The sequence below is a fragment of the Anabrus simplex genome, chromosome 3, assembly GCF_040414725.1.
Source record: "Anabrus simplex isolate iqAnaSimp1 chromosome 3, ASM4041472v1, whole genome shotgun sequence".
Taxonomy (NCBI): Eukaryota; Metazoa; Arthropoda; class Insecta; order Orthoptera; family Tettigoniidae; genus Anabrus; species Anabrus simplex.
Window position 1 is genome coordinate 274,212,682 of NC_090267.1, and position 22,581 is coordinate 274,235,262.

At 38.3% G+C, this 22,581-nt stretch overlaps 2 protein-coding genes across 3 annotated transcripts in view; one reads left to right on the forward strand and one right to left on the reverse strand.

Annotated features, from left to right (window-relative positions):
• pix (ATP-binding cassette sub-family E member 1 pix) overlaps positions 1-6,137 on the reverse strand; it is a 148,672-nt gene extending 142,535 nt beyond the window's left edge. The window contains exons 1-2 of one of the 2 annotated variants that reach the window (XM_067143039.2): positions 6,001-6,137; positions 5,303-5,539 (exon numbers count right to left, since the gene is read on the reverse strand). In XM_067143039.2, the coding sequence (XP_066999140.1) occupies positions 5,303-5,515 (213 nt within the window). In that variant the 5' untranslated portion in view covers positions 5,516-5,539; positions 6,001-6,137. The remainder of the gene's footprint in view (positions 1-5,302; positions 5,540-6,000) is intronic. The other variant, XM_067143040.2, reaches the window with a different exon arrangement.
• A 492-nt stretch (positions 6,138-6,629) lies between these two features.
• LOC136866246 (DNA repair protein RAD51 homolog 3) overlaps positions 6,630-22,581 on the forward strand; it is a 104,701-nt gene continuing 88,749 nt past the window's right edge. The window contains exon 1 of the mRNA XM_067143042.2: positions 6,630-6,773. Within this exon, the coding sequence (XP_066999143.2) occupies positions 6,662-6,773 (112 nt within the window). The 5' untranslated portion in view covers positions 6,630-6,661. The remainder of the gene's footprint in view (positions 6,774-22,581) is intronic.

Consider the following 22,581-nt stretch of genomic DNA (forward strand, 5'->3'; position numbering starts at 1 on the left):
AATTTGAGGTTCATATTAATGAGACTTCGGTATTCATGTTCATTAAATAAAAATGGAGAGTCTTTTAAAAGTGTTTTTAGGTTACGTTGAGTTTTTGTAGTGGGATCTTTTGGGATTATTGTGTAAGTTACATTAGAGAAGAACTCCTCTGCTTCTTGTTCCTGATGATGCCATTTTTAATCTTTTAGAACTTCTTTAGTTTCGTTGAGTATTTTTAATGTCCTCCGTTTCTCTGCTATGTCTCGTTTTGTGGAGGGCTTGCAGTGTTATGCATCTTATTTCATAGCATTCCCTGTCAAACCATGGCTTCGCATTTCTTTTCTTATAGGGGACGGCGACTGACCTAATGCTGTCTTCTATAGTTTCCACAGTCAGATCGAGTTTGTTGGTTTTAAGGTGGTGCATCGCTTCCTCCGCAGCCTTCCGTAAGTTCTCCATCCTGTTTTCAGTGATTTTTCTCGCCACTGTGGGTGTCGTGTTGGTATTGTGTTTCCTTTACTGTTGATTTAATTTCAATGTATGTCTTAATGGGAATGTGCTTCCCGAGTGGTGTATTGGCAGACGACCAGAGTCCATCTTGTGATATAGAGCTTAGTGATCTTCCCTTGATAAACACTAGATTTATGGCACTTGCATAATTGTGCGCAAAATACGTTAAAAGCCCTTTGCTGTTCACCAGCCTGAAATCTTCTTCTGTCATTAGATTAAAGATTAACTCGCTTTTATGGTCTGGCTTGTCTAGTCTGCAATTTAAATCTCCAGCAATTATAACATTATCTTCAGATTCGATTAGAGAGATTGCTCGAATAACTCACTCGAATGCATCTTCCGTTGATGACTGTGGCTGTATGTAAAGTTCTACGATTGTGATATTTGTTGTGGAGACAATACCATATTTTCCTCTCTATGCGTTTTCATTACTTTGCCAATTTTGTTGTTGTAGAGCCTTACGTGGATATACAAAATATTATCAGCATCCGCACTTCCTTCATCTGCATCCGCGAATGGCTATCCATGGATATTGTAAATATTTAACTACAATATATTACACCCAAGGTACTGAAATGGATAGATCTGTTAATATAATACAATAGGCCTGGTACCTGGCACCAGATCGCCCGCAGTCAAAGGTTTATGAGAGATTTATGAGGGATCTTCTCTTGCGACAACTACCTATGTATTGAGCTTTGTGTTCCTTCTTTCCATTAACTGCGGGCAGGAGCCAGTTAGGGTTAGGTCAGATTTACGGCTTTATGGTGTCAAGGCTCTTTATGTATATCACCATTCTCCTATACCAATGTCAAGGGTTGCCTAACCACAAGCAAAAATAAGAGCATATATGAGTGAAAATCAATGTAAACTTCATTATTTAGAAATTATGCGCACTGCCATACAGTTTGCATCCGCCAAGACACTAACTTAGCAGATATCCACATCTGTGCAGGGCTCTAGTTATAGAGACAAGAGACACCCCCAAAGGGTCTGTCTTCCTGCTTTTGGGTTGCCAGAACATGCATCCGTAGTAGCCCGGAAATTCCATGGTTTCAGTTAGAAAGGTTTCTGTTAGGATAACTATATCATCTGTGAAAAGTACTTGTCCAGTAGAGATCCTTGCTACGCTTTTCAATCCTTTGATGTTCCATAGTAGGATGGTCAGCTTTTGGTTGGTACCAATTTTATGATTCTCTATTGAGCGAGACCCCATGATGTTGTGAGGAGCGAAATTGAAATCTTCGCACTATGACGTCCTTTGGCCAAAAGGATGGTTCGTAAGCCTTTTCCTATTCTTGAAAGTCTATTCCAATCAGGAAAGCTTTATTGTGACCCGGTGTTGTCAACTCTTCGCATGTTATGCATCCTTGGATTCCTCCCTCTTTCATATATCTTGTTATATTTCTGTGGTTGTTGTTTCATGCAATTTCCCCACATATAGCCAAGCATTTCATGATCCGGCTTTGAGGTTGCATGATGACTGAGCCTTTGAACCTGAGATTGTTGGTGCTTTCCTCCTTACAGCTTCTGTCCGAACATGCTCATTGTCGTTTGTTCTTCTCGCCCGTTTGAGTCCTCTTGTGAGTGAAGAATAAGCAGGGATTGCAGGGTCTGAATCTCTTTTAGAATATTCTCCTTCAGGAGCCTTAGAACCGAGAACTTTTGGTGCTTCCTTCTTTGCTTCCGTCCATTCATTCTCCCTGTTGGTCACTCTCATGGTTTATCAGATGCTACCATAGGCGAGGGAATTACGAAGATTTCAGGATCAATTTCTTTCATTTATGACTTATGGTGACTATCAATATGGAATAAAAATGAAATTTATCAATCAAAACAATTTCGTTTCTGTCGTATTTTACTTGCTGATAGTTTTTTCTTCGGATTTTAGGGTGTATTCCTACGGAAGTTTTCTCTTTAAGTTTTTGTGAATCACACTGCTGAGATTTAGTTGTGTTTAGCTTTTTTCATGTTTTTCTAGGAGATTGACTTGTTCAGTATCTGTTTCCTGGGGTGGTGGGAGTTTGTTATTATTGCTACCATGGGTTTCTCCTATGGTTTTGGACAATCTTGCTCCTTGCGTTTGCCCCTTTTCATTTAAAATAACCTTTATCCTTCCATTGATCTTTGAATGAAGCCGAGAGTTAAAATATTAGGCCAGATTTCTAAAGCGAGTATTAAGCCCCATTCACAATGCAAACATAATGTAAATTTAAAATTAACATTAAATTATAAGTTTGCGGCCATGTTATCTAATGGAACCATTCAAAATGCGCTGACAAACTTAACTGCGAGTCCGTAAAATTAAGGGATTGCAAACTTCAAACTTTTGCGGTTAATTTTACGTTAAGTTCTAGAACCAACCAATCACAGCAGATGTAAACATTTTATTTTGTGTGCGATATAATAACTTCTTTTGCAAAACACTTGTAATTCTCTTTCAAAACAAGCCGTGTTTGTATGCATGTATGATGAAAGCAAAAAGAATTACAAAGACGCTGTATTGAAAGAGAATACGTTATAATAAATATGCTGTAGGAATGAAATCTGGTGGTAAATGGGGGACATACAAGCTCGCAGCACTAGAGACCGGGCGAGTGACAATCAATTTCCCTGTATATTTCTTAACATTATGACAGACTGTTACGTAGTTTACGAAAACGGTCTCATACCAAAACATCTCATCGGAGTGTGATAGACAGGCGAAGATGTCGACAAAGGAGACCTTACACTTATTTTGATTAGAAATGGGGACACAAATCGTAAGATAGTGTCAAACAGTTCTTGTTTCATCCGAACTGATGAGGGCCATTTCTTCCAGTAGATTACCGAAATTGCCCTTAGATAACCTTCTAACATTGCTGCTGATTCCATCGTGTCTTTAATATATTAAAATATATAACTGCGAGATAGCCTAAAACTGGACTTCCATGCTAATAACATGGTGATGTTTTGATTGGCTGCTGTGTACTCTTTACAAGAGTTACGTTTCTCCATTGTGAATACCACAAATTTTATGTTAATTTTACGGTTAAGTTACGTCGTTAAGTTTACAGTTACGTTTGCATTGTGAATGGGGTCTTAGGTATATCTACGAACACGAAGTCCAGATTAGTGTAAGAGCTTTGTAAAGAACCATGTTATATTGAGGATCTAAGAACCAATCTAGTGCTGCCATTCACAAGACAAAGCACAAAGATACTTGAAGAGAGAAGAATGAAACGGGCCCAAATCAGGCTCGGATTCTATGCCACAGACACTATGTTGGAGCGGAAATGGACAGAAGCCAACTACGAACAGCGACATGTAGTTACAAGGATGACAGACCATGGCTAACATCATAAGCTATGTGCTACGAAGTGATTCCATGAGGTGAAAGATGAGTGTGTGTGCTCTCCGTGTGAGGAAGTGTGTGATCGCTACCACATACTTAAGTTATAAGAAAGAACAAGATCAATCAACGAGTACAGTAAAGACAAGTAACTGTTAATCTCTTTGCACATTTGTGCGCATTTCACTAATTATTTACTGGCAGTAGGCATTCTTCTATATACGTAAGAATACCGGTACTTCAAGGGGTGGGTTGGTGAGTCCCTGGCAAGCATAATGGAAGCTTCTCTGCTACTTCGGGTATCATTTTACATATTTTTATATGCTTTTACTGTCTAAAATATGGTACCCACAACTGAATCGCTAACCAAATTATAAAATTTTCTTCATACCTCGACACAAGAGGCCAGAATGGAAAAACAGAAAGCTATACAATCAGAACTTGAAAAGAAAGTGATTGAAGATAAAAGTATGTCTGCTCTATACAGAAGTCCGTACAAAAGAAATATCTGTCAGGAAATACTAATCAGTTAAATCAGTTGCTGATATCTACAGCAGGCTAAATAACAAAAGAATGGAAAAAAAAAATGGATCAAGAAATGTGGGATTATGCCAAATAATATAAAACTGGTTTACCTCCTTTAGACTTTCCTTTACCTGAGAAAAAAGCATGTGGTGCGAAGTTACCTTTAGACAGCTGTACACTGTATAATTTTCATGTGTCTGTAAGCAACCTTAAAACACACGCAAAATATGGTGTTGAATATTGGTATGTAGGTACATATCTTGATGCATTTGTAATTCTTTCATTTATTATCCTGGTGAACATCTCAAGCAACTGATTTAACAGATTGAATGAATTTACTGGCAGGCTTCTATTGGCAGGATTTTACTATATGACCTGCAAGATTAATACCGAGAGGCACCATTTGAAGCGCAAGCATCTAGTGATGGCACAAGTGTCTTTTGTTTATTTCTTAGCTCCTCCTCCTCCTACAGTACTGACATCGGCACATTTACTTGTGGAAATAAATAATTTATACTACATGTTAGAAGACAAATGCATAGTGACATAGATCACTGTTGCTTTTCAGGCCTCAACTGTTCTAGAGATGAAATGATGTGGCACAATACCCTGGCAGGTCCAAAACTAGAACCGACTAGCCCTAATGGGTAAGAGACAAGTTCCCCTTTTAAGAAGAGGGATGATCTCTCTCACAATATTTTTATCCATCAATACAGGTCATAACTGCCTTCCCTTGTAAACATTTTGAGAACTTGAAAAATACACACATAATTACAGACAAATATTCTACTAGCCTACCTTAATAATATTATCCATTCATTAACCCCCATATTGTTTGCATGCAGGAGTACTTAAAAAAAAATTAATAAAGACAATTTGTGTATGTTCATCTGCCACTTCCACAAATTTTGATGAAATGAAGCGCAAAGTTTTGCAAATAGTTACAGAAGAACTTACCTTAACACATATACCACAACCAATGCATAGTTCTTCAGATATAATAGCAATCTTGTCATTTGGTGTTACTTCTATACAGAGTTTACCCATTCGTACCACAGGACATGATTTTTTACACTCTTGGCGACATCTCTTTGGTTTACACTTATCGGCGGTTACAATTGCGATTCGAGTGAGCTTGTCAGTTTCTTCAGTTGCTTTACTTCGAGGCATTCTTGGACAGGAAAATGATCAGTCCTGGAAATAACAAGAAAGTCATTTCTATAATTAAAATCCGGCTTTCAAACAAGAAAATTAATTTTATAATAACATGGGTCATCCCGGAATCTCTCAAATTTCCGAAAGTCACCGTGAAATGACTAAAACTATACAGGTAATGGTTTAATAAATTCAGTGTATTGGTTATGTTGCAGTAAACATAAAACACCCACAGCAACACAACCCTGTACAAAAAATACTACCAAAGATTACGATATCATAATAGATTAATACAGCATCTATATGGTTTACTATTACATATAACAAACTTTTAAACAATACAAAAGTCAAAACTGGCAGAATGCCTTAGGAAACAGCTGTTGCTTTTCATTTACTGGTGTAATGAAACAGGAAGATAGGAACAATGTTTCAAAATCGCAACGAGAAATAATTAGATGTTCACCTGATGTACGAGCCGTAAAATAAAACGAATAACTTACTTGCCCTGCAATTAAATTAGTGGAGCTGGTCCACACACACACAATCCCACAGCACGTCGGCCTCGTTAGAGGTCTGTTCCTGCTTCCTAAGCAAGGGAAATTTAGCTCTCGTTTATTTCCCAACGTTACGCAAGATTTAAGGTCGTGTTAGGAATGACTGAAACTGAGCTCTATGAATATTTTTTACGAACATTAAGTTCAATATGAAATCGGAGACATTGAAATTTTATCAGTAATTCGAAAGGAAGTGTCTCCAAGTTTCACATGTCAAACTTTCACAACTTGAACCATTCCTTCAACAACTTGAATTTTATCATCTCCCGCGATGGTGAATTGTAATGGAAATTTCGGAATAGAATCATCACAATCTTCTTTAAAAATTAAAGAAATATAATGTCTAGCATATTGCCGGAGGGAAATATCATCGTGTGAGGGAAAATTATATTCCTACTTTCAATTGTTTTCAAGGGACATCCAAAGAAAGACTAGACAACTTGAATCTCGTTCCCTTGTAAACAAAGACTTTCAGAATCGAAGATACGAGAAGGTTTGTTGATTAGACAATGTATTATACTGTGAGGAAAATATGCTGGTGATTCTGGAGTTTCATTGTCACAGATTGAGTTTTAGTTGGTCCTGTTTCATTGACTAATGAATAATAATGCATCGGTCACTTGCCACAGTTCAACTCCCTGGAATTGCTTGTACTAGGTTGTTAGAGACTGGTCACATGTACTGTCAGGATATTAACCTTTCAGATGGCAAAGATACTGGTAAGTACATGAAATGAATTAGGCCTTTCATTCATTATTTCTTTATTCTTTCTTGTACCGCTAGTCGTTTTGACTCTAGCATTACCACGTTGCACAGTGCAAGGATTATACAAGACCAAATATTAATACATGATGAGGTCGGTAGATGCAGAGTGGGTCTCGGCCTATAAGTGGCCACGGCTGGTCCGTGGTCCAACAGCTCTGCACTGTGATCGGCCGACCGAGCAGAAGAGGGATGGCCACGGCTGTATCGTGGCTCTACGCCTCTGCATTCGGCAGACGGGACAGGGCTGGACTTCACGGCTAGAGATGGTAAGATAAATCACAGCCTGCTACTTTGTCACCGATATATCAGATATGCTGTGACAAAATATCGTTTACGTCATGTACTTGAATCACGTTCACAGGTATCTTATAAGCTGTACCTATGTGAAACCAGCGCTACCTAGGTTATAACTAGTAACTACCGGTTCCTGAGTAAAGCGAGCTTCTGTTTCAGGGGTTTACCCGAGAGATAGCGTGATTGTATTTTTTAAATACAGAAAACAAGGCGGCGTTTTTAAATGAGAAAAGGGTATGTACGTTCGATTTCTTCTACCTAAGTACCTTAAATACTGAAACCTATGGTTCATGAATATATTTATAGAATAGAAACTCTCTATTAAATAACTTTTTATTAATGTTCAATTTAGTTCACATTGAGTTTTAAAAAAATTGTGACTAGCAAAAATTCCCCAGTTGCCTCACAGATCAAGGGAATCATCATTTCCATTCCTCTTTTTATGTGGTTGGTCTCTCAGTAAATCAGTGTTGTTTTATTAACAAGTGCGTCATGTAGTGAATAATTTTAATTAATTCTTTATACTAGATAAATATAATAACACATAGATAGATAGATTACTAATAATAAATAGATAAATATGTTTAGTAAGAGACAACGTAATGGTCCTGTGTGGAGTTTTTTCACGGCTATTGACAATATGCCAAGTGTGATATCTGCAGCCAGAAACTGTCTTACCGAACATCTGTTACTAATTTAACAAAACATATACAAAGAGAACATCCAGCTATATCTTATCCATATAGAACAGCAGAAGTCAACAGATCCAGTACCAGTACTGTAAGACAGGATGAGGTAATTATATTACATTCATTATGTTACATTAAATTAAATGAGGCTAATTACATACCAATAATGCCATGACATGGGTAATCTATTTTTCATTATTTTTAGTCAGCCACTGTCATTGAGCCCAGCAGTCGCTACTCACACTCCATGAACCAGTACAGCTTCAACAGTACATACTCTGTCAACCAGCACAGCTTCAGCAGTACCTACTCCGTCATCCAGCACAGCTTCGACAGAAGTGCAAGAAGTCTGTGAGGTTCAGCTGTGGTTATGTCAAAGTTCAGTTGCAACATACATACCGAGAAAAGTGACCTTAAAAAAAAAAAAATCTAGATGAACCACTTACTCAAATGGTAGTATATGACCTTCAGCCTTTTCAGATAGTTGAAAACAAGAGTTTTAAGGCATTTGTCACAGCACTTAATCCAGGATATGTACTACCAAATCGATGGACAAGTTCAAAAAATTTGATACTTGCGTTACATGAACAGTGTCTGAATAAGATAAAAAATATGATGGAAGCTGTTAAGAAGGTGTGTATTACGACTGATTTTGGACTTCCATAAACAAAAGTTTTTTGGCCATTACCTGTCATTTCTTGACTGGCAGTTTTGAGCTAAAATTTGTCCTCTTAGAATGTTGTGTTTTAGAAGGAAGTCGTACAAATGAGAATTTATCACAGGAATTACGAAGGATTATGAAGGAATACAAATTGGAAAATAAAATAGTGCTTGCAGTGTCAGACAATGCAGCCAACATCAAAAGAGCTATTACAGATCTCCTTCACTGGAAGCATTTCGGCTGTTTTGCTCACCAGCTGGATATTATTGTCACAAAGGCTATCCATCTAATCGATGGGCTCCTGAACAAAATAAAAGTACATACATACATACATACATACATACATACATACATACATACATACATACATACATACATTATCATTATAGACTGTTATGCCTTTCAGCGTTCAGTCTGCAAGCCTCTGAGAATTTACTAAACGTCGCCACAATCCTCGATTTGCAACTAGTTTTGTGGCCTCATTTAGTTCTATACCTCTTATCTTTAAATCGTTAGAAACTGAGTCTAACCATCGTCGTCTTGGTCTCCCTCTACTTCTCTTACCCTCCATAACAGAGTCCATTATTCTCGTAGGTAACCTATCCTCCTCCATTCGCCTCACATGACCCCACCACCAAAGCTGGTTTATGCGTACAGCTTCATCCATAAAAGTAATAGTGAAATTTTTGAAAGGGTTTTCAAGCAACTGAAAAATTACTGAATTTCCAGAGAAACAGTGGAGTCTCAAGTAAGAAAGTTAATTCTTGATGTACCAACAAGATGGAACTCCACACTACATGTTAGAAAGGTTTTGTGAGTTAGAAGATGCCATCAAAAGCACCACAGCACTCATTGACAAAGATCTACCAGTTCTGAACTCCCACAAGTGGAAAGTTATCCATGAAATGTGTAAAATATTAAAGCCCCTTGAAATTGTGACAAAATCAGCTAGTGGTGAAAAGTACATATCTGGATCACTTGTCATAAGTTTGGCTAATGGGCTACAGTCAGTTTATGAAAAATTTAGTAATGAAAGTTTTACTGACTTGTCAGAAAATATCATACAGACATTGAGCTCGGAGCTTGAGGAGAGATTTGGCCATGTTGAAGAGCAACACTCTTAGTTTATGTACCTTTCTTGATCCAAGATTTAAAAACTGTGCTTTCCAAAAGCTCAAAGCATTGGAAAACTGTAAAAGGAAGCTACAGAATTTGATAGCTTCGAGAATTAGGTCTCTGGAAGGTGATAAACCCCAAAATCCCACTGTTGAGAACAGAGACGAATTTGCACCATAGTCACTAATAGACAAATGTCTTTCACGAGCACTTCCACAAGGGACTCCTACATCCAGGTCAATTATTGAAGTCCAGAGATACTTACAATGTGATATTCTAAATAGAACTGAAGATGCATTAAAATGGTGGTATGGACACAAAGTTCAGTTTCCCTTCTTGAGTGAAATAGCTGAAGAAATTTTGTGTGTTTCATCTACTTCGGTACCCTGTGAACGAGTCTTCTCCAAAAAGTCTTCAATGACAGGAGAACGATAATAACACCAAGTTATTCATGACTAGTTTAGAAATAAATTATACACTAGCTTAATTAATAATTTAACTCCAAAATTCTCAAAGAAACAACTCAAGTCCTCATTTTAATAAACTTCATTTGACTAACGCAAGCTACAGATTACAGATTGAGAGAAAGCATCATTTTACGCGGGATCTCCTGGAAAGAAAGTCTTGTCTATAATTAAAGAATGTACCGGTAGAACATACTGGGCACACAAAGTTATACATGACTTTTAGAATTCAGTAATACACTAGCTTAATATTAAACATTTCATTCCAAGATTCTCAAGGAATCAAAGGTGAGCGGGACTTACAACAACACAAAGCATTCGGCTGAGTGACAGTGAATTTAGCCGATGACAGCTCCTGAGTGTCAGTCGCTAGACGGAAGTGGCCTATACTAGGAACTGTCCTGGCATTCGCCTTAGTGCAGGAGAATGGAAAACCACAGAAAAACATTCTCAGGACAGCCGACGGCTGGGGCAGCCGTGAGTAGAGATGAACTTAACCAATATTTTAGAATATCGGTGACAGGTATACCTGTGACACAAAAATATCTGTGACTTTTATCGGTGATTCTATCACAGGTAGCATGAGCATATGATTATTGGCACTGTCACTCTTTGGTCGCGGGTGGCCAGTATGGAATTGGAAATACTATACCATAGTTGTTATGATGACTAGGTCGGGTAGTATTTTTTTGGAAGATTTGGGACATTATAAGTGGGGAAAATAATATTCACCTTTATAATTTTAAAGTTTTAATAATGCGTAGGGAAAAGGTTGTTAACATGATGTGCAATAAACGAACAAACGGAATGTAATTTACCTGTGTCGTGTCTCCGGGATACCAATTGCTTACAGTACTTAAATATAGGTTTAAGAATAAAATGACTAACTTTTATGGCAAGTGTTAATCATACAATATAACGTCACACAAGTACAACATACAACAGAGGCTGATACTCAACCTTGAGGTTTGTTACAGAAACAATCTTAACCTTACGATCACGGAAATAGAACCAGTTTTTGGGTGGTTAGGCCGTGTGCATTTGCAGAGTTTTGCCCAGACGTGCCATTTGGGCTCATCAGCTGGGTTGGCACGCCCCTCCAGTACTCTGCTTAGTAGTGGCAGACCAACTGCGTGGTCCCGCCGTGTTAGCAAATAGGGATTGCTAACCTGCTAAAGGAGAAGTGAATTTTACGTTTACAAAATGTGTACTCCCCATGGAGCTACAATTTCAAAAATGGCTTTCACGGCCGCAGATCTTATTCCCGTGATCGTGGATAAAATGGATGCAAAAATTATTGTATATTCTTCAAGATGACAAAAGCAGTCACTGAAATAGTTCTTGCAAAACAATACCTAGCTTCACAAAACCAGTAGGACAACAGCAAAGGTGCTGCTGCTACAACAAGACCACAACCCAGATGAACTGGGCAACAAACATTGTGGTCATCATGATGTGCGAGAAAAGACAAGTGCCCATAATAGAGTTTTGTACCAGAGACTAGTGAGAACATTATTTACAAGCTTATGTACATTGTGCAAATGCCTTCTTCGTAATATTAATAACTGAAGCATAGGGGAATGAATATACAATCAAACATGATTTTATAGAATAATAATGTAATAAATATGAAACGCTCAGAATATAAACATTGATTATCACATACTTAGTAGCAAGTATAAAATACATTGAAATATACACCTGAGAAACTAGAACTGCAAATGTAGGATGTTGGTAGGTTTGGACGTTGCAGTATGTAGACTGACACAAGACAATGAAAGAACCCTTTTCTACACTCGAAGGTTGGAATTGAGGAACAAGATTTGTTGTGCCTTTTTTCTGTGCAGTCTCATTCTCGAATTTCAAAATTCAGTACTCTTCAAAGATATTACAAATTTTCTGTATAAAAATATTTTGCAGGCTGACTCGGATAGATGTCTGGTATCTGGGAACTGCCTATGTAAGGCAGGCTTGTCAGAAAGGTGCGGTACTAGGAGAAGAAGAATTTTTGTTTTGCAAGCTCATTGCTGCCTTGTGTTCATTTGTAAACAGTAGGAGAGACGCTTCCAAAACTACGTATTTGCAACAGTGGTAAAAACCAATGTGTGATCGAGAACAGAGGGGTGGTGGTGGAGGCGGTGATTATTGTTTTAAGAGGAAGTAAAACTAGGCAACCATCCTGTATATAACACTAATCACAGAGAGAAAACGAAAGGGATCCGACACTTTGAAAATGAAGATATCGGCCAAAGGAAGACAAGGGCCACGAAGAGCGTGAAAATGAAAGACTCCCTAGGCCTCGAGTGCTCTAATAGCATCGGGGTCGAAAAGAACAAGAGTTGACCAAGGGAGGTCGAAGAGGATAGATGAAAGTGAGGATGCTCGCACAAGTAAGTGGAAGCAATGCCAGGACTCAGCTAAGGGCCCCATGGTCGCCAAGCCACGCTCCAAAGTTCAGAGCCCTTGGAGCCCCTTTTAGCCGCCTCATACGACTTCAAAGCATTTATTTTGCAAAATGACAGATGTAAATACTGGAATTGTTCGTAGGTGTCCCCGGTTTTTCATCTTTTGTGATTCGTTTCAAAGATTTAGTCCACGCTTTCCTTCTGATCACATTTTGTTCACTTCAGAAAATGAAGGTATCGATCAAACTAAGACAAGGGCCATGAAGGGCGTGAAAATGAAAGACTCCCTAGGCCTCGAGTGCTCTTATACCGTCGGGGTCAGAAAGAAAAAGAGTTGACCAAGGAAGGTCGGATAGGATAGATGAAAGTGAGGAGCCTCGCACAAATAAGTGGAAGCAATGCCAGGACTCAGCTAAGGGCCCCGTGTGCCAGGCTTCTCACTTTCATCTATCCTATTGTACCTCCCTTGGTCAACTCTTGTTCTTTTCTGACCCCGACGGTATTAGATTGCGAGGCCTAGGGAGTCTTTCATTTCCACATCCTTCATGGCCCTTGTCTTTCTTTGGCTGATACCTTTGTAAGGAACCACATGTTATGTGTATATTTTTACTCCATGATTATTTTGCCCTGACAACAGTCGATTGTTCCTCGATATGAGACAGTGATCTGTGGTTTTGAACAAGGAGCATAAAAGTTGTTCATTTATGTGGAAATTATATTTAAAAGGAATAAGTGTAAATTCGTAACTGATATCCGGCGGTTTTGTTATTAAGTTGTAATTCCTTACAATTTTTAGTGACTCTGACGTGATCCAAACTCAGCCTGATAAAGTAAGGGTGATAACGGAGTGCAAACTTCCAGAAACGGTTCACGATCTACGTCCTTTTCTTGGTATGTTAAATTTTTACCGGCAATACTCGAGAGATGCAGCAGAGACCCAAGCAGTCTTGCATGGCTATCTCAAGGATGTCCGGCTCATTGGCTGAACGGTCAGCATACTGGCCTTTGGTTCAGAGGGTCCTGGGTTCGATTCCCGGCCGGGTCGGGGATTTTAACCTTAATTGGTTAATTCCAATGGCACGGGACCTGGGTGTATGTGTTGTCTTCATCGTCATTTCATCCTCATCACGACGCGCAGGTCGCCTACGGGAGTCAAATAGAAAGACCTGCAACTGGCGAGCCAAACCCGTCCTGGGATATCCCGGCACTAAAAGCCATACGACATTTCATTTCATCTCAAGGATGCAAGGAAGAAAGACAGAAATCAGCTGGACACCAGAAGCACAGGTGAAGTTTGAGAAATGCAAGCAGGATTTGGCAAAAGCAGCACTGTATACTTTCCCAAACCCTAACTATCAACTAGCACTGGTGATAGATGCAAGTGCAATTGGAATGTTCTTCTGCAGTATGAAGAGAATTTATGGAAACCCATAGATTTTCATTCCAAGAAATTGAGTGATGCTTAGAAAGGTTATTGTACACATGTGCACATTAATCGTGTCCCGACATAAACAATCAACACTGCCCCACTCCAGTACTGAAAATTAGGGGAGAGAGTGAAAGGGTAGTGTGGAAGGCCACTCCGGTACAAAACAAGAGGGAAGGGAGTGAAGGGGTAGTGCCGAAGACACAATGACCCACCTTCTTGCTCAACGCATTGCTGCATATAGACAGCCCGCTACAAGACTTTGTTGTGATTGAAATGGGCACAGTGGCGGATGTATTGAAGTACAGCATTAGGTAACCTACTCTGATAATTACAGTATCAAGACGAAAGGAGGTTTTTAATGGAAAAGTATTTTATACTAGTTAGGAATATTTGGTAGCTGCGTTATATTGTTCTGGACTTTACTGAAATTATATCATCATAATTTACCACCTCAGTTATAGAATTACGATAAATTCTATAAACTGAAAATTAATATGCTAAAATAAGATATTGATGTACTGAGCTCGATAGCTGCAATCGCAGCCAGTATCCAGTATTCGGGAGATAGTGGGTTTGAACCCCACTGTCGGCAGCCCTGAAGATGGTTTTCCATGATTTCCCATTTTCACACCTGGCAAATGCTGGGGTTGTACCATAATTAAGGCCACGGTCGCTTCCTTCCCAGTCCTAGCCCTTTCCTGTCCTGTTGTCGTCGTAAGACCTATCTGTGTCAGTGCAACATAAAGCCAATTGCAAAAAAAAAAAAAGAGAGATATTGATGTATAACTGTGTAAGCATTTCTTTATAAAAATAACTGAAGATACAGTTTACTTCTTGAGCAATAAGAAAATACATCTGAAAATAATTTAATGTCATTCAAATTCAATTTCCATAAAATACAAAGTTGTGTCTTAAAATATACAACAAAAATTCTATTATTGCAACATCTCAACATAACTAATTATTATAAAATTAACACATTTTTACAGAAATACTTTATCAAAAATATGAACGTATCACATCTTCCTCGAAAATATATAAATAAAATAAACATACGGTAAAATAATAAATATAATGCACTGTCTATAGATACATAATTTCAAGAAAACAAAAATGGAAATTAACTCAAAACGAATTGTGAAATCGGTATTAAATAACAAAAGAGTTATGTCAAATACTGACTTTACAACAATTGTAAGTAACGTGTTCCTCCTCCCTCCCAGAATTAATAATCGGTCCATGCCCCATTCCTGTTTATCACTTGTTCTAGCCGCTTGGGTATGGAATCTATTAGATGTTGGAAATAATCTGGTTCAATCCTTAGATTCGCCCAAACTTGATGGCAGTGCATTAACAGAGCCGCTCTTGTCCTCTCCTGACCTGGAACCTACATGTTTACCATTCGTGCCTAAACATGTTCTATTATATTTAAGTCAGCCGACATGGAAGGCCAGTCAAGCATGTGAACGTCAGAATGCTGTATGAAGAATGCTTCGGTTACATGTGCAGTGTGAACAGAGCAGTTATCCTGCACAAACCTGATAATGGTAACTTCCTCTATGGGAAGAACTAGGAAGAACGGCACCTTCTAAAATGTCCACATTTTCACAAGCAGTCATATGTGGAGTGACCTCCTTTCAACTCTCCTGGACCAGCACCACTTATCCACCCCAATACGCCACATGTGACGTGACCAAACTGATTAGTTACCTGGACAAAGGGCTCTTCATAATGCTTTCCAACTGGACACCAGCACTTCAGCCGTTTACCTGGATTGGAGAAAAATACCTTTTCATCCAACCAAATTATAATTTTCCATTCCTGTCATGGAGTAACACTTTCTTATAGGGCGAAGCCTACGCAAAGTTCTCTGTGGATAGGAAGAAGTCGCCCCTTTTTTTGCAGCTCGGCGATTGTAAATACCTGCCACGTGGAGTCAACAACTCATGGTAGTTCGGCTTACTGGCAATTCCAATGCGGAAATCGCATTATTGATAGTTGCTAACGGAGAATTATCCATAGTTTGAACGATTCCAGCACCCTGTTCCGGAGTACTTCTTCTAGGAGCCTTGTTATGTGTCCTATGATCTACTAATCCTTCTTCACCTTTGTTCTTGCCATATTTCTACCCATCTCCAAACTGTTTTAAGACTGCATGGTATTGCTTGAGCTATTGCTTAGGGGACCATGTGAGCCTCCCACATGCCAATAATACGGCCTCGATTTACCTGTGATAAGATAGGAGCCATCTTACGATGTTACATTATAACGAAATGTAGGCCACTACGGAATACACACACTGTGTATTCAGCACTACCTGTTCACTCCCTTCTCCTCCTTTTTGGTACTGGAGTGACCTTCAACACTACCCCTTCACTCTCTCCCCTCCTTTTCAGTACTGGAATGGCTCAGTGTTGATTGTTTATGTTGGGACACTATTAATGTGCGTGTGTGTACATATGATAGAGAACTAATGGGATGCTATCCATCAGTAAAAGATTTTAAGCATTTTCTTGAGGGAAGAGACTTTTTGACTTTCACAGACCATAAGCTGTTGCTTTTTAAGCAAAAGAACGACAAGTCTTCACCAAGGCAAGAGAGGCATCTACAATACATTTCGGAATTTACAAATAACATCTGTCATATCAATGGCAAGGACAAAGCAGTTGCTGATAATTTATCAGGAATTGAAAGCATCACAGTTATTGATTATGACAAAATAGCCAAAATACGAGTGAAGGATGAGGAATTAAGAAATATGCGTGAGAATACTCAATCACTTAATTTTAAAACTTATCAGTTGCCTTCTGGAAAGCAATGATGGTGTGACATGTCAACCGATAACATTAAACCGTTTATTCTACAATGTTATTGAAGATTTTTCCTCTAGATTTACAACATAATTCACCGTGGTGTTAAGTCAACTATCAAGTAAATGACATCTAAATATGTTTGGCCAGGAATTCAAAATGATACCGTATGCAAAAATGGACTCGGGTGTTGGGTGTCAAAAAGAACAAGGTCACAAGCCATTCTAAATCACGGAGTGGGACATTCGAGGTACAAGAAGAGTGATTTAGCACAGTCCACATTGATATTGTTGGACGGTTACCACCATCTGATGGTTTTTCGTACTGTCTAACAGTCATCAACAGATTCACCAACTGGATGGAAGAAATTCCCATGCAAGAGATGACTGCAGAAACTGTTGCCAAAGGAATTTATAATAACTGGATCACAGGGTTTGGAGTTCCAGTCTATCTTGTAATTGACCAAGGAAGACAATTCTAAACATCATTATTCTAGAAAATGACTGCACTGTGTGGAGTTCACCTTCAGCATACCACTCCATACCATCCATAATGTAATGGGAAGATAGAACTTCAGCATTCAACCGTGAAAACTGCAACAAGGCTCATAACCCACTAAAATGGACAGATACTCTCCCAGCAATGTTACTGGGATTATGTTAAGACGAAAGCAGATCCAGAAAGTTTTGTACAGAAATGACAAAAGTGCATGAATATGCTGAAACCAATCAAGACACAGCGTAAAACTGCAAGAAGCACCTTTGTTCACAAGGATCTTCATACCTGCACTCTTGTGTTCGTCAGATTTGATTGAGACAAGAAACCCTTGGAACTAGTATACGAAGGTCCATTCCAGATGTTGAAGAGGCACAGCTGGTACCTTTCGAACGCTATTAAAGACAAACTAGTCAGCATATATGTTACGGAGTTTCCGTGGCTTACAGAGGAATAGGAAGCACCTGGGTTGAATGACTGGACAAGGAATTACTTACAGCAGCATTTAACATATTTGGAAATTTCATTTCTTTTCTTTTTTTAAATTGAGAGATAGAGAAACTGAATGAATATTAAACAATAGAACAGGTTATTAATGAGCTTGACAGCTCTAACAATATCGGGGACTTAGAAGTCCGTAAATCAGGTACAAAAACTAGAGATAATTACCAAGTTGTTAATTTACATAGAGAAGCGCATTCTTTTTTGACAGGTACAGTATTTTACAAGAGCAAGATTTGCTCCGAGCAGGTACACTCACAGGAGTCTGAGCTCCAAAATGCCATAGTCTAGCCTCAGAGAGGCAATTAATTTGTTTTGATACACTTAAGTTACGCTTGGCAACCCATCGGGTGATCTCACATTAGAGTCTTCATACACGGTTGCCCCATACTGGGCTTATCATTTGCTCCACAATAAGATTGATCACTGTTCCTAAAGGGAACCAAAACGAAGAAACAGTTACAGAATAAACAGGGGCATAATTGCTCATACTACATGGCCTCAATAGTAAAAAGAAAAGGTTGCACATAACAGGGGTGGTTTCTCCATAAGGTTGCTGGTTTGCGCTACACCCATTAATATTGTATGCTTATTTTAGGTACATACATACATACATTATCATTATAGACTGTTATGCCTTTCAGCGTTCAGTCTGCAAGCCTCTGAATTTACTAAACGGTTCCACAATCCTCTATTTGACCTATGTAAGGCATTTGATAGGGTAGATCATGGGAGACTACTGGCAAAAGTCAGTGCAATTGGACTTGACAAATGAGTGACTGAATGGGTGGCTACGTTTCTAGAAAATAGAACTCAGATAATTAGAGTAGGCAAAACTTTATCTGTCCTTGTATTAATTAAGAGGGGAATTCCTCAAGGCAGTATTATCGGACCTTTATGTTTTCTTATATATATCAATGCTATGTGTAAAGAAGTGGAATCAGAGATAAGGCTTTTTGCAGATGATGTTATGCTGTACAGAGTAATAAATAAGTTACAAGATTGTGAGCAACTGCAAAACGGCGTCTATATTGATGTGAGATGGACAGTAGGCAATGGTATGATGATAAACGGAGTTAAAAGTCAGGTTGTGAGTTTCACAAATAGGAAGAGTCCTCTCAGTTTTATTTACTGTGTTGATGGGGTGAAAGTTCCCTTTGGGGATCATTGCAAGTACCTAGGTCTTAATATAAGGAAAGATCTTCATTGGGGTAAGTCACATAAATATGACTGTAAATAAAGGGTACAGATCTCTGCACATGGTTATGAGGGTATTTAGGGGTTGTAGTAAGGATGTAAAGGAGAGGGCTTATAATTCTCCAGTAAGACCCCAACTAGAGTATAGTTCCAGTGTATGGGACCCTCACCAGGATTACTTGATTCAAGAACTGGAAAAAATCCTAAGAAAAGCAGCTTGATTTGTTCTGGGTGATTTCTGACAAAAGATTAGCGTTACAAAAATGTTGCAAAGTTTGGGCTGGGAAGACTTGGGAGAAAGGAGACGAGCTGCTCGACTAAGTGGTATGTTCACAGCAATTATAATAGGAAGTTATTTCTTGCCCACCTGTTCAATACAATCCACCTTTTGGTGTTTACAATTTCATACAATTAATTTTTCTAAGGGACATGTTTTGCTCATTTAATGAGCATCTTCAGCACAAATTTTAATCAAAAAATGATGTTCTTGAACAGTCGTAAACATATTAAAAAGTCAATAGTCAATATTAAAATTACAATAGTCTAAAAACCAACTTACATTACGTCTAAAAAAACAACAACATTAAAGCACTTCTTAAAAACGTGATAACATGAATAATTAAAATTATCACATTGTCAATTCAAAACCTAGTGTCTGAAACTAATATTGAATCTTCGTCTTAAGAACAGTAGTAAATGTTTTTCTATAAAACAGCACCAAGGTGAACACCAGTCTTACGGAAAAACAAAACTGAAATGAAACTTATGTGATGTGGTGTATCCAGAATGTGTGTATTAAAATAGATTGCCCACGTGATGAATTGTAAAAACACAATAATCGATAATGCTTTAAAACATAACAGACAGGACGCAGAATATGTGCAGGAGTCAAATGTGGAATCCAATTGAATGCGAGATATATAACGTCGTACTTGACCTCCGACCAATTTATACAGATAGTGGGATCTGTAAAGGAAAAAGGGGAATTTAATATTAAAAAATGTGGATGAATTTCCTAACTGACCAACACTTAAATGGGAACTTGTTATTATTAAGATGTTAGGTACGTCCTACTGATCCAGAGTTGTTAACTTGTCTACCAGTGCGGCTCTTAGTATTGTATTTGTGTGATGAGGTGGTCGGGAACCTGGAGTGGGAGAGGAGATGGGCAAATCTTTTTGCGTCATTGCCGGTATAGGAGGGGCTCTTTTACGAGTAATGGGAGCTTGCTTAATGTTTGGAGGAGGGGTAGAATCTAACATTAAGAATTTCATTCTTCAGGTTCCATATTGAATCATGATTCACAATAAACAAGGAAAATGATAAGATCCACCTTTTCAATACTATATATTACGTGAAAATTTCTACATTTCTGTTAAATCGTCACGTTTATGAACTTTTGGTACCGTGATATTTTAACAGAAATGTAGAAATTTTCACGTAATATATAGTATTGAAAAGGTGGATCTTACCATTTTCCTTGTTTATTGTGGAATGGTAGAAGGTGGTGGGGAACCTGGCAGGGGAGAGGAGGTAGGCGGACCCTTTTGCGTCATTCGCGGTATAGGAGGGGCATTCTTACGAGAGACAGGAGCATGCTTAACATTTGGAGGAGGGGTAGAAGCCTTCGTATTTAACAACTTAAACATCTGTTGGATTCCCTTCTTACCTGATTTAACAGTATTTAGTAACTTATTATAATTCTGATCCAAAAAATATATATAGGCTTTCCAGTTCATTCAAAAGCTTACCTTTTTCCATACTCCTAATTATCGTCAAATCTTTTTCTATGGAAGTAAAATGGTGTCATGTCTCTTTCATGTGTATACTCATTGCCGAGTATTTATTATGTTTTTCTGCGTTAAAATACTCCATGTACCTCGTAAAAAAGCTTCTCCCAGTTTGTCCGATATGTGAAAACCCGCATTCTGAGCATTTCAATCTATAAACTCCTGATCTCGAGTAACGATGGTTTCCCTGATTAATTTTACCCTGATTAAAAAATATACTTTGGTTCGTATTAGAAGTTCTAAAGACTATGTTCATACCGTGTTTCTTGAACGTATTCGTAATTTGGTGAATCATCTGGTTATTATACATGAATGTGGCATATTTGGTTTTGTTAATTCTGTCTGGTGTCAGATTTGTAGACAGCTTATTTCTAATTTTATTAACTAGATGATTGACCATCTCAACTTTAAATCCATTTAATTTTGCTAGATTCTTTATGTAGTTTAATTCTGTCTTTAATTTATGAGGTGAGAGTGGAATTCTCAAAGCTCTATAAACCAAACTATAGAAAGATACCTGCTCTTGTGAACTGGGGTGTAAAGACGAGTTGTTTATGGTTATTGGAGCATGTGTTGATTTCCTGTATATTCGGAATTCAAAAGTGTTATTTAATCTTGTGACCGTTATGTCCAAAAATTCAATGATTTATTAGACTCGTCTTCCTTCGTAAATTTTACGTTGGGGTCAATCCTGTTTAAACTTTCCAGTATCTCATTACTATTAGTGATGTCTTTATCAGTAATAACGAATGTGTCGTCTATATATCTTTGCCATAATCTATGCCTCTGATTTTTCCTTTATCTTCGTGTGTTCGATCGTGTCCTTGTATATGTCCGCCATGATACCAGATATAGGGTCTCCCACTGCCAGTCCACTTTGTTGGAAAATTTTACCGTTAAACGGAAAAAAGTTGTTGTTAAATACGAATTCTAGTATCTTCATAAACTCATTCACTTCCAATTTACTAAGGCCACTGTGTTTGGAAATGTTCATCATCATCATCATTTCCCTTTATCCAGCTGTAGCCGGGTAGGGGCAAATATGGTTCCTCTCCACTTGCTTCGGTCTTTCCACCACTCCTCCTCCAACACTGTGTCCCAGTCCAGGTTTCTTTCTATAATGCTGCGTTGGATGGTATCCTTCCATCTCAATCGTGGTCGTCCACGGCCTCTCCTTCCTTGGATTTGCATTTCCATCACCTTTTTTAGCATTCTTTCGTCGCTCATTCGCTTTATGTGCCCAAACCATCTTAGTCGGCTCTTCTCTATTCTATCATTCATTTTTTCCACTCCAATTTCTTCCCGGATTTTCTCATTCCTTATTTTGTCTCTTCTACTCTTCTGTATCATACTCCTCAAGAATTTCATTTCGGCTGCCTGTATTCGACTCTCATCCTTCTTTGTCATTGTCCAAGTTTCTGCTCCGTAAGTTGTTATGGGTATGTAATACATCTTGTACATAGTATCCTTTGCTTCCATTGGCACATCTTTGTCCCTTAACATATTTCTTACACTATGATAGTGAACCATTCTGTTCATGGACCAATAGTATAGATTTTAGTATTGGATATTGGGATTACATGAGACCACCCATGAAGTCATTGTCTTATAGTCTATGTCATAAAAGATTCCAGAAGAAGCGTTCTCGTGTGAAGAGAGCTAGAGCGTCATTATGAAAATCTCCAGAACCTCATTAAAGGGAGTTATGTCCCAAGCCAAGCCTCTTAATGAAGATTGGGGACGCTTCCCGGATCCCGGCAAAACTAACCTTCGGAGGGAAGAAAGAATTAAATTAATATCTTTGGTTACGGAAGAGATGCATTGGATCTGATACAAGAATTGCAACCTGCATAATTTCTGCTTAATTTTGATATGCATTAGGGCTGCAATCATAAATGCATTCATTAAGTA